General features: G+C 45.0%; 1 protein-coding gene across 3 annotated transcripts in view; it reads left to right on the top strand.

Moving 5' to 3' along the window:
• The window catches only part of ANKHD1 (ankyrin repeat and KH domain containing 1), an 896,896-nt gene that overhangs the window by 502,926 nt on the left and 380,660 nt on the right, over nucleotides 1-13,310 (top strand). For all 3 annotated transcript variants that reach the window (XM_069199295.1, XM_069199294.1, XM_069199296.1), the window contains exon 25: nucleotides 257-422. In XM_069199295.1, the coding sequence (XP_069055396.1) occupies nucleotides 257-422 (166 nt within the window). The remainder of the gene's footprint in view (nucleotides 1-256; nucleotides 423-13,310) is intronic.

Genomic DNA, 13,310 nt, shown 5'->3' with positions numbered 1-13,310 from the left:
CATCACCAACGTTAAGTAGCCTATTCTTGTAGTGAAAGAGCCCCTTACTAACAGTAAGAAAAGTTTGCTGTTTCTTGGTTGCATTTCTTGATTTCCTGAACAGCAACTTTTAATGTGTAATCCAATATATCAGTATTTATTGTTATACTCAACACGTAACAATTGTATTCAATATGTGGATGGCATGTGTTTTTATTTTTTATTTTTAACACAATTGAAAAAGATATTGAATGTAACATATATTCATCCTTTACAGTCAAGGGAGGAGAACCGAAAGCAGGCTCTTGCAGCTAAGAGAGAAAAGCGGAAGGAAAAGCGGAAAAAGAAAAAAGAGGAGCAGAAAAGAAAACAGGAAGATGATGAAGAAAACAAATATACAGAGGCATTTGATCTACACCTCGGACAAGCAAATGATCTTGATGGTGAGAGACTATTTTTTCAGTTAGGATCGTACAAAGTAGTCTGTTTTAAGGAGAATCATATAAGAAAGTTGTAATTTTATTACAAGTAATAAAATGAGACAGTTACACACTTCACCTGAGAAGTGAGTAAAACAGTTTTCCAAATGAAGCACACACATTAAGTGTTTGGCATTCCTGAACAAGAGAAAAAAAAGTTTCATATGTATGTGGTATTTCACTTGGGGTTTAGAAATGCCCTCCCCACTGTGGTGGTTAATCCATAAAATGAACATTCTACCTTTTAAAGATCCTTCGTCTCAAAAAGGAGCCCCTGCGCTGCTGAGTCATTTATTGTGCAAAATGTCTAAATCTTACAGTACAATTTGTCATTTTACTGACAATTATTGCAGTGAATAGTTTCATTTGCAAATGTTAGAAAAAAACATAGCCAAAAAAATGTTTTCAGCCCATGTTGTGGATCACAAGTTTTGCCATATTGTGTCATCTAATGTTGGATTCAGAGTATTGCAAGTTGTTCTCTTCATGGTTTAAATTTAGGTTTTGAGCCAGCATTTCAAGTGGAACTAGACAGTCTAGAACCATGATCATTGTTGGTGAGCTTACTACACTGCTATAGAGTCAAAAGAGCCACAGAATGTTTCTCCATGGCTGTGTAAAGTCCTGGATGCTTACCGGGACTCCTTAGCCTTACTGGGCTTCATGTGTCAGAGGTGAAACAAAACTGCAGAAGCACTGAGACTAGACTTAAATTATTAAACTATCTCCACAGTATCTTGTGCCTTCTCTCTCAGGGGTTCTCCATTGATAGTCATAAGCTTTGAATAGTCTCTCCAACCTGCAGGATCATGGAGCGCTTCTTTAAAATATGTATTAAGTGTAGATGTTCACCTTTCTTCAGTAAGGCCTGGAGAAACACTGACAATATGACTAATTTGCAAACTAGAATAAAAGGCTGCAATGGGTAATTTCTTCAGATTGTATTTTAAAAAAAGGTGTGTGTATGTATGTGTGTGTGTATATATATATATAATATAATATATATGTTTGATGGCATGTGTAGCTGCAGATACACATGCTGTGCATTATCCTACCATCTAGTGTTGGGCTCGCAGTGTTACAAATTGTTTTTCTAAGAAGAAGTCTTTTCGAGTCACAGGACCGAGTGGCTCCTCCCTTTCGGCTCCATTGCGCATGGGCGTCGACTCCATCTTAGATTGTTTGTTTTCTTTCCGCCATCGGGTTCGGACGTGTTCCTCTTTGCTCCGTAATTCGAATCGGGGAAACTTAGAAAATCATCGAAATTCGTTGGTATTGTTTGTGTTCCAGAACGGTTTAGTATCATATCGGCACCGACAACAAGACCGCTTCGGCGGCCCTTTGGGGCTTCCACACTTAATCGAGGCCTGGTCGGCCCGACCACACCCGTCGACAAAGGTCCCGGACCCCTTTCCGTTTCTGTCCGAAGTGCCACGCCAAGTCTCCTTACACAGACCAGCATCGGGTCTGTAACCTGTGTTTATCGCCCAAACACAGAGAGGATACTTGCGAGGCCTGCAGAGGGTTTCGATCCAAGAAGCCCTTAAGAGATCGACGCGCAAGACGGTTACAGATGGCGTCGAAACAGTCGCAGCATCTCAACGCCGAGGAAGAAGAGATGCGGATATCCGTCCAAGGTTCGGACTCAGATGAATCAGACGGGTATCGACCACCGACGGCGGCACAAAAAGTGAGTACACCTGCCCCGTCCCACACCCAAGGTCAGGTCAAGAAACAAAAGGCCTCGGGGATGCCACTGCCGGAAGGCCATGGCTCAACCCACAGAAAGGACGGTGACCAAGTAACATCGGCACCGAAAAAGGCCAAATGAGTACCGAAGACTTCCGACTCCGGTCGAGAAACCAGCACCGAAAAGAGTCGGCATCGAATAATCGAATTGAGTAAACCTCGAAAAAGCCACTCTGAGCTGAAACCAACAATCTCCATTGGGGTTTCGATACCGAAAAAACTGGCTTCGGAGACGAAAAAGGCGTCCTACACGGAAGAGCCAGGGCTCTCTCTACAGCTCAAAGAAAAGTACAGATTTGAGCAGGAACTGGATCTAGAAGAGTATGATCAAACTCAGCAAAGGCTAGAAATTCAGAAACATACAGGGAAGATGCAAACTATCCCTCCGCTCAAGTCCAAAAGAAAACTGAATTTTCACGAGCCTGAGATGCAACCAAAGGCCAAAGTGGTCAGACAAAGATCACCACTACCACAGTTCTCACCACAAACGTCCCCACTTCAATCTCCACAGTTGTCACCAGTGGGTACACCAATGGCACGGTCACCCACACATACTGGGATGACTCAAGACGATGCGGACCCCTGGGATCTATACGACCCACCAGTTTCGGACAATAGTCCAGAGTGTTATCCGACAAAACCTTCGCCCCCAGAGGACAGTACGTCCTACACGCAGGTACTGGCTAGAGCAGCAACATTTCAGAATGTAACAATGCACTTAGAACCAGTGGAAGATGACTTCCTGTTTAACACTCTGGCATTCACGCATGCATCGTATCAAAGCCTGCCAATGTTACCGGGCATGCTTAAACATGCACAACAGGTTTTCCAAGAACCAGTGAAAGGGAGAGCAATCACGCCAAGGGTCGTGAAAAAATATAAACCGCCCCCGTCGGACCCTGTGTTTTACACAACAGCTCCCGCCGGACTCAGTGGTTGTGGGGGCTGCAAGAAAACGGGTCTAACTCGCAGTCATCAGGGGATGCACCACCCCCTGATAAGGAAAGTCGTAAATTCGACGCGGCTGGGATAAGAGTGGCATCGCAGGCAGCCAATCAGTGGCGAATCGCCAACTCACAAGCCCTCCTTGCCCGATACGACCGAGCACATTGGGACGAGATGCAAGACATCATCCAGCACCTCCCTAAAGAGCATCAAAAATGTGCCCAACAAGTGGTTGAAGAGGGATAGGCCATATCAAATAACCAGATCCGCTCTGCAATAGACTCTGCTGATACAGCGGCACAAACTGTAAATACAGCACTAACAATTAGGAGGCATGCATGGCTGCGAAGTTCTGGGTTTAAACCAGAGATACAGCAAGCGGTATTGAATATACCATTTAATCAACAGCTACTATTCGGCCCAGAAGTGGATACCGCAATAGAAAAAATGAAGAAGGACACGGACACGGCCAAAGCCGTGGGCGCGCTCTACTCCTCTCAATACAGGGGAACATTTAGGAAACCACAATTTAGGGGAGGGTTTAGACAGCAACCATCAGAACCATCTACCTCCCAAACAAAACCCACTTAACAATCTCAGTACCAGAGAGGGGGGTTTCATGGTTCCTACAGAGGACAGTTCCCAAGAGGAAGAGGGAAATTCCAGCCTACCAAGCAGACCCCTGGTAGCAAGCAGTGACTTCAATGTCACACTTCCCCAACACACATCACCAGTGTGGGGGAGATTAACGAAATACCACCACAATTGGACACACATTACCACAGACATGTGGGTTCTATCAATTATCCAACATAGTTACTCCATAGAGTTCACAAGATTCCCTCCAGATGTTCCCCCAAGAACGCACAGAATGTCAATACAACAGTTAGACCTATTACAAATAGAAGTCCAAGCACTACTAGCAAAAGAAGCCATAGAACTGGTACCTTATCACCAGAGAGGAACAGGGGTTTACTCCCTGTATTTCCTCATCCCAAAGAAAGACAAAACGTTAAGGCCTATCTTAGATCTCAGAACACTGAATCTCTTCATCAAATCAGATCATTTCCACATGGTAACACTACAGGATGTAGTCCCTTTACTAAAACAAGGGGAATACATGACAACACTGGATCTAAAGGATGCGTATTTTCACATACCCATCCATCCATCTCACAGGAAATACCTCAGGTTTGTAATACAAGGCAAACATTACCAATTCGAAGTGTTGCCATTCGGAATAACAACGGCCCTCAGAGTATTTACAAAATGCTTAACAGTAGTAGCAGCTCATATAAGGAGAAATCACATGCACATATTCCTGTATCTAGACGATTGGCTAATAAAAGCCAACAATCAACAACAATGTCAAAATCACACGCAATATGTAATAGATACTCTGCACAAACTAGGGTTTTCTATAAATTACCAAAAATCATATTTACAACCATCCCAAATACAACAATACTTGGGAGCAACACGCAAAGAGCAATTGCCACTCCAAGTCCACAAAGAGTCCAGTCGTTTCAAAATATAAAATCAAGCATGCAATCAAACCAACAATACACGGTCAGGTTTGTGATGAAACTACTAGGCATGATGTCCTCATGCATAGCTATTGTCCCAAATGCAAGACTACACATGCGGCCCTTACAACAGTGCCTAGCAAAACAATGGACTCAGGCCCAGGGTCAACTCCAGGATCTAGTGTTGATAGACCGCCAAACGCACTCTTCGCTTCAATCATGGAACCCTGTAAATTTAAACAAAGGGCGGCCTTTTCAAGACCCAGTACCTCATGCCATTATCACAACAGACGCCTCCATGATTAGGTGGGGAGCACACCTCAACAATCACAGCATACAAGATCAATGGGTCAATCAGCAAAAACAACTTCACATAAATCATTTAGAACTGCTAGCAGTCTTTCAAGCACTAAAAGCCTTTCATTCCCTTATAGCCCACAAACATATCCTTGTCAAGACAGACAATATGACAACAATGTATTATTTAAACAAACAAGGGGGGACGCACTCGTCACAACTGTGTATCCTAGCGCAAACAATTTGGCACTGGGCAATTCACAACAGCATTCGCCTGATAGCACAATATATACCAGGCATTCACAATCAGCTAGCCGACAATCTCAGTCGAGATCACCAACAGTCTCACGAATGGGAAATACATCCCCAAATTCTAAAAGATCACTTCTACCACTGGGGGACACCAAACATAGATCTGTTCGCAACAAGCGAAAACACAAAATGCCACAACTTTGAATCCAGACACCCACTTCCCCTATCCAAGGGCAATGCTCTATGGATCAGTTGGTCAGGGATATTTGCTTACGCTTTTCCCCCTCTCCCACTCCTTCCCTTTCTAGTCAACAAGTTGCGTCAAAGTTCACTCAACATGATACTCATAGCACCAGCGTGGGCACGCCAACCGTGGTACACAACATTATTAGATCTATGGGTAGTACCAAACTCCCATCCAGACCGGATCAGTTGGCACAAAACAAAGGTCAAATCAGACATCCAAAACCCAAGACACTCAATCTAGCAATTTGGCTCCCGAGGTCATAGAGTTTTGATATTTATAACTCCCATCAGAATGTATGGAAGTTATTAAGCAAGCAAGAAAACCCACTACTAGGCAGTGCTATGCAAATAAATGGAAAATATGTGTATATTACTGTCAATCTAAAAATATAGACCCTCTTACAGCATCAATACAACATATTGTATGTTATTTACTTCATTTACAGAAATCAAATTTAGCATTTTCTTCAATAAAAATATCTTACTGCAATCTCAGCGTATTTACAAAATATACAACATAGCTCTTTATTTAGAGTTCCTGTCATTAAAGCTTTCATGGAAGGCTTAAAACGCATCATTCCACCCTCAACACCACCAGTTCCTTCTTGGAATCTAAATATAGTGCTTACAAGACTTATGGGACCACCATTTGAGCCTTTGCACTTGTGTCAAATTCAATTTCTAACATGGAAAGTTGCCTTCCTAGTGGCAATTACTTCTTTAAGAAGAGTAAGTGAAATCCAAGCCTTTACTCTTGAAGAACCTTTTTTCCAAGTACACAAACATAAGGTTGCACTAAGAACAAATCCAAAATTTCTACCAAAAGTTGTCTCACCATTTCCTATAAACCAAACAGTGGAACTGCCAGTCTTCTTCCCACAGCCAGATTCTGTGGCAGAAAGAGCTCTGCATACATTAGACATCAAAAGAGCTTTATTGTACTTTATAGACAGAACTAAACCATTTAGTCAAACTAAACAATTTGTAGCTTTCCAAAAACCACATACAGGCAATGCTATATCAAAACAAGGTTTAGCACGATGGATTCTAAGGTTCATCCAAACATGCTATATTAGAGCAAAAAGACAGCTTTTAGTTACTCCCAAAGCACATTCTACATGGAAAAAAGGTGCAACAATGGCTTTTTTAGGGAGTATACCAATGACTGAAATATGTAAAGCAGCTACATGGTCAACACCGCATACATTCACTCTACACTACTGTGTAGATATATTATCACAACAAGCCACAGTAGGTCAAGCTGTTCTAAGAACATTATTTCAAACAACTTCACCTCCTACAGGCTGACTACCGCTAATTTATGGGCAGACAAACTGCTTTTTAGTCTATGCACAGCATGTGTATCTGCAGCTACACATGCCATCGCACGGAAAATGTCACTTACCCAGTGTTCATCTGTACGTGGCATGTTCTGCTGCAGATTCACATGCACCCTCCCTCCTCCCCAGAAGCCTGTAGTCGTTTAAGTTACAAACATTTGTACATATGTATTTACATTTGAATGGACATCTCTTACTTTATACCTGTATACTCTATCACGCCATCCTTTACTCTCTGCGGGAAAACTCAATGGAGTCGATGCCTATGCGCAGTGGAACCGAAGAGGAGTCACCACTCGATCCTGTGACTCGAAAACACTTCTTTGAAGAAAAACAAGTTGTAACACTCCGAGCCCAACACTAGATGGTGGACTAATGCACAGCATGTGAATCTGCAGCAGAACATGCCACAAACAGATGTACACTGGGTAAGTGACATTTTCCATATATATACATATATATTATTATTATTTTTTTAAAGCCAAATTGGCTGGAAACAAAGGCATTTTACTAGTTAAAACTTAAACCCTTTTTTAAAACCTAAATATATAAAAATGCAGGAAGAGGGGACAGTGTAACCCCAGAGGTGGCCCCTATGTAACTGTGAAAACATCGTCTGCACCTTTAAGAGCCCAGAGACCACCAATATCTATCATGCCCAGCAGGTGGCATTTGCTTTAGGCTTTTTTTCCCGGTTCCTAGTGACATGATTCTGGAGCACTCAGCTCAGCCTTTTTGACTTTTTTTTGTTTCTTTAAAAAAAAAAATCTCATTGAAAACTTTAGACAACTGTTTCACTCAATGGATTTAATCTGTACTATGTTTTTTCTGTCAAAAAAATGTCTCTAGTCAAATAAAATGCATTCTTTATTAGACAGGTGTCCTGCCTGTGGAAGGAAGAAGCCCAAGACCCTCATGACCTCTGCATCATCTGACTTCTTGACAGACACATCCCTGACAGGTGCTCACACAGCATGAACTTTTCCATGTGCACCCTGATGGAAAGGGAGAAGAGTTGTCTCCATGGAGCAGAGGAGAGCCGCAGGCAGCAGCAGTCACAATCTGAAGAAGGGGCATCAAAAGAGCAAGAATAGAGTCAGTCCTCTACCAGGGCTCTTCCGCCTTACTCTACGGGCTCCAGGCATAGGAGATCTGGAAAGAGAAGCCATCAACAAAAAAGACTCTGTGCCAGGTCGATGTCAAGGGTATCGAAGTTGAGACAAGGTAGAGTTCCTACATGTTCGCTGTCGAGAGCTGAGTTGATGTGGAAGAGAAGACGACTTTCGACGTTGAGTTATAGGAAGCCAATGTCAAAGGACACTGTGGTGTTGAGGCGGGGGATAACTTCCACATCGAAGTTTATTGATGCCGAGACATAGGAGACAATCGATATTGAGGACTCTGTTGACATCAAGACATTCCAAAGAAAAGACAAAGTCAAGACCAAAACATCTGCCATACACTTCAGTTCGAGTACTCCAGGGCGTATTCACCATCTTCGCCTATAGTACTTCCTGACTCCCCTCCTCTTTTGCCAACTACAACACCTCTTCCAGATCCTTCTCCACCCGCTTCGCCAGACCCTCTTCCTCTGCGAACACTTGTGGAAGCACCATTACAGGTGGCACGTATTATTCTGTCTCAGAGGCCTAGAGATCCTCTGTAAGGAAATGGCTCCCTGTTGCAGTTGCCCCCCACTTTTTGCCTGATACTGATGCTGCCTTGACTGAGAAGTGTGCTAACCAGGCTCCAGCACGAGTGTTCTGTCACCTAAAATGTACCATTGGTTCCACAATTGGCACACCCCTGGCACAAAGATAAGTCCTTTGTAAAAGGTACCAGTGGTACCAAGGGCCCTGTGACTAGGGAATGTCTCTAAGGGCTGCAGCATATGTTGTGCCTCCCTTAAGGACCCCGCACCTAACACATGCACACTGCCATTGCAGATTGTGTGTGTTGGTGGGGAGAAAAAGGCAAAGTCGACATGGCATCCCCCTCAGGGTGCCATGCACACAAAATACTGCTTGTGGCATAGGTAAGTCACCCCTCTAGCAGGCCTTACAGCCCTAAGGCAGGGTGCACTATACCACAGGTGAGGGCATAGCTGCTCGAGCAATATGCCCCTATAGTGTCTAAGTCTATTCTTAGACATTGTAAGTACAAGGTGCCATATTAAGTATATGGTCTGGGAGTTTGTCAAAAACGAACTCCACAGCTCCATAATGGATTTGTTAAAAAATGCACACAGAGGTCATCTTAGAGATGCCCCCTGTATTTTACCCAATTGTTCAGTGCAGGACTGAATGGTCTGTGCCAGCCTGCTGCTGAGAGTCGAGTTTCTGACCCCATGTGGTGAGGGCCTTTGTGCTCTCTGAGGACAGAAACAAAAGCCTGCTCTGGGTGGAGGTGCTTCACACCTCCCCCCTAAAGGAACTGTAACACCTAGCAGTGAGCCTCAAAGGCTCAGGCTTCGTGTTACAATGCCCCAGGGCACTCCAGCTGGTGGAGATGCCCGCCCCCTGGACACAGCCCCCACTTTTATCAGCAAGTCCAGGGGAGATAATGAGAAAAACAAGGAGTCACCACCCACAAGTCAGGACAGCCCCTAAGGTGTCCTGAGCTGAGGTGACCCCGGCCTTTAGAAATCCTCCATCTTGATTTTGGAGAATTCCCCCAATAGGAATAGGGATGTGCCCCCCTCCCCAGAGGGAGGAGGCACAAAGAGGGTGTAGCCACCCTCAGGGCCTGTAGCCATTGGCTACTGCCCTCCCAGACCTAAACACACCCCTAAATTGAGTATTTAGGGGCTCCCAGAACCGAGGAAGATAGATTCCTGCAACCTGAAGACGAAGGAGGAATGTGGACCTGAAGCCCTGCAGAGAAGACGGAGACACCAACTGCTTTAGCCCCAGCCCTACCGGCCTGTCTCCCCACTTCAAGAAAAACTGCAACAGCGACGCGTTACACCGGGTCCAGCAACCTCTCAAGCCTCAGAGGACTACCCTATATCTAAAAGGACCAAGAACTCCCGAGGACAGCGGCTCTGCTCCAAAGAAGAAACATCTTTGCAACAAAGAAGCAACTTTTAAAGACCACACGTTTCCCGCCGGAAGCGTGCACTCTGCACCCGACATCCCCAGCTCGACCTGCGGAGAAACAACACTACAGGGAGGCATCCCCGGCGACTGCGACCCTGTGAGTAGCCAGAGTTCACCCCCCTGAGCCCCCCCAGCGACTCCTGCAGAGGGAATCCAGAGGCTCCCCCTGACCGCGACTGCCTGATTCTAAGAACCCGACGCCTGGTAAAGACACTGCACCCGCAGCCCCCAGGACATGAAGGATCTGACCTCCAGTGCAGAAGCGACCCCCAGGTGGCCCTCTCCCTTGCCCAGGTGGTGGCTACCCCGAGGAGCCCACCCCCCCCGCCTCCCTCCACCCTCCCCTCCTCTGCCTGCCTGCTTCGCTGAAGAGACCCCTGGGTCTCCCATTGAAACCTATTGCAAACCCGATGCCTGTTTGCACTCTGCACCCGGCAGCCCCGTGCCGCTGAGGATGTACTTTTTGTGCTGACTTGTGTCTCCCCGGTGCCCCACAAAACCCCCCTGGTCTGCCCTCTGAAGTCGCGGGTACTTAGCTGCTGGCAGACTGGAACTGGGGCATCCCCTTCTCCATTGAAGCCTATGCGTTTTGGGCACCACTTTGACCTCTGCACCTGGCCGGCCTTGAGCTGCTGGTGTGGTAACTTTGGGGTTGCCCTGAACCCCCAACGGTGGGCTACCTTGGACCCAACTTTGAACCCTGTAGGTGGTTTACTTACCTGCAAAACTAACAAATACTTACCTCCCCCAGGAACTGTTGAAATTTGCACCGTATCCATTTTTGCCAAAACTGTACATGCTATTTTGCTGATTCAAAGTTCCTATGATACCTAAGTGAAGTACCTTTCATTTGAAGTATTGATTGTAAAACTTGAACCTGTGGTTCTTAAAATAAACTAAGAAAATATATTTTTCTATATAAAAACCTATTGGCCTGGAATTGTCTTTGAGTGTGTGTTCCTCATTTAGTCCCTGTGTGTATACAACAAATGCTTAACACTACCCTCTGATAAGCCTATTGCTCGACCACACTACCACAAAATAGAGCATTAGAATTATCTCTTTTTGCCACTATCTTACCTCTAAGGGGAACCCTTGGACTCTGTGCATGCTATTTCTTACTTTGAAATAGTGCATACAGAGCCAACTTCCTACATCCTCATTCTGGATCTCGGCATAGATCCAGAGTATGATCATATTCACAACATCATCATTAACCTCGGAATTCTTCAAGACTATCTTGCCAGAACTGACGTAATTATCCTCATACGTCCAGTTCTAGTTCTAGTACAAGGTCACAGCACACATCGCCATATTCAACTTCCTCCTCCAGTGTGGGAAGTTATTCCCCTACCTTATTTGATTCTCCTCAACCAAGAGTCTCTCCGATAGACAACACCTTTCAGGAGGTACTTGTAAGGGGTGCTTCAAAATGGAATATTCCATTGCCTACCCCACAGCCAATGACATCAGTGATTTTTGAGGCACTCCACCAACGAGTGGCGTCCAGACCTCTCCTGCCTGTAGTTCTGCGGCTATTGGAATCGGCAGTGGAACTATTCCTTACACCAGCTGCAACCAGATCAGCTCTGTCAAGGCTCCAGAAAAAATATAGATCTCCAGGGCATGATCCAGTGTTACTCCGTTCTGATCCACCTCCTGACTCTAGTAACTTTTCCTGCAAAAAAAGGTGCATTCTGCTGCTCCATCCTCCAGACAAGGAGAGTAGAATACTGGATTTCAATAGGTTGCAAGATGCGTGGTACAGATTCCTGTACAATGAAGGCAGCAAGTGCATCTGCTCTACTGGCCAGGTACGACCGAGCCGTATGGGATTCTTTACGGCAGTTTGCCGAACATCTCCTGAGAGACTGAAGGAAAGATTCACTTGTGGTAGTTAATGAGGGCATGGTGGTATCCAATCAGGTTATCAGTACTGTGGCAGATGCTTCATTACTAGCAGCACACGGATACTACTATGGTTGGCCCTTCAAAGGCATTCTTGGCTTTGTTTACCTGCTTTGAAACAAGAATCCCAGCAACTAATCCTTAATCTGTCCTTTTCTGGAAACACCTTTTGCGGTAGCCATACTGATGATAAAACGGCAAGGTTTAAATCAGAAATGGAAACTCAAAAAGCAGTGGGCCTGGAAAAAAGTAAAGAGCAGCACAAGCATGCTTATAGGCCATACTACCAACTTTTTGACCCACAGAGGAGAGGGTTCAAACCCCTCAGTGGTTGCTAGGTCAACATGAGCAACAGCAGAGTACTTTCCAACACCAAAAGCGTTGTCCTCCTAAAAGATCTACCCATCAATCTGCCCAAGCAGGCACCAAACAATGAGTTGCTCATTCCGCCTCTTCTTTTACTCACTCCAGTAGGGGTAAATATTTCTCATTTCCTGGTAGAGTGGCAGTCCATAACAACAGATGCCTGGGTTTTGAATATTGTAAGGAATGGGTTTGTCTCAGGTTTACCAGACCTCCACCAAACATTCCACCAAAATCGTCCAACCAACATCTGCAGATGTTAAGACCACAAATCTACATTCTGCTGCACAAGCAAGCAGTGGAGATCATTCCTCACAAACAAGGAGGCATGGAAGTTTACTCCCCATATTTCCTAGTGGAAAAGAAAGACATCAAAAATGAGTTCAGACCCATATCAAATCTTAAAGTCGCCAACAAAGGGATCCGGAAAGAAATTTTCGAATGCTTTCACTTCATTAGATTTATCCCCAAATCCTTCAAGGAAACTGGCTTTGCTTGTAGACCTGCAGAATGCATACTTTCATGTACCGATAGCCAGGAAACAATGCAAGTTCCTAGGATTTGTATTGGGTCACGATCACTAACAATACAAGATACTTCTCTTAGGCCTCAAATTGGCCCCCAGAACGTTCGCCAAAATGTATGGCAGTAGTCACAGCACATCTCCGTAAACTCAGAATATTCTTCTATCCATACCTAGACTGGTTTATCAAGGTGTCCACTCGACAAGAGGCCCAAGCCCATTATGAATTGATGATCAGTGTCCTCCAACGATTAGGGCTGCATGCCATTCACAACAAGTAAACATCATCTCCAGTCTATTCTCTGCATAAAGTAGGGGCTACCATCAACACACTACAAGCAAAAGTGTATCTTTGGGAGGAGAGACTGTTATTTATCTGTCTCACATGTGTCACACTCATGAAAGTCTCCTGTCCACAGTGAGAGCAGTGCCATCTCTCATCAAGCGTTTTTCTGGCCCTGAACCCCGTCTCCACATGAGACTACCTCCACAGTGTCTGGAAGATCAGTGGAATCAAGGTTCAGGCAACTGGGACGACAAGTTATGTCTGCCTCTCAAAGTAATGCAATCCGTGAAATGGTGGTGTTCCACCAAACAACCTCATG

Source organism: Pleurodeles waltl, chromosome 7, assembly GCF_031143425.1.
Source record: "Pleurodeles waltl isolate 20211129_DDA chromosome 7, aPleWal1.hap1.20221129, whole genome shotgun sequence".
In the NCBI taxonomy this organism is placed as follows: domain Eukaryota; kingdom Metazoa; phylum Chordata; class Amphibia; order Caudata; family Salamandridae; genus Pleurodeles; species Pleurodeles waltl.
The sequence above is the reverse complement of the archived record's forward strand: the minus strand, read 5'-3'. Positions and strand labels throughout refer to the sequence as shown.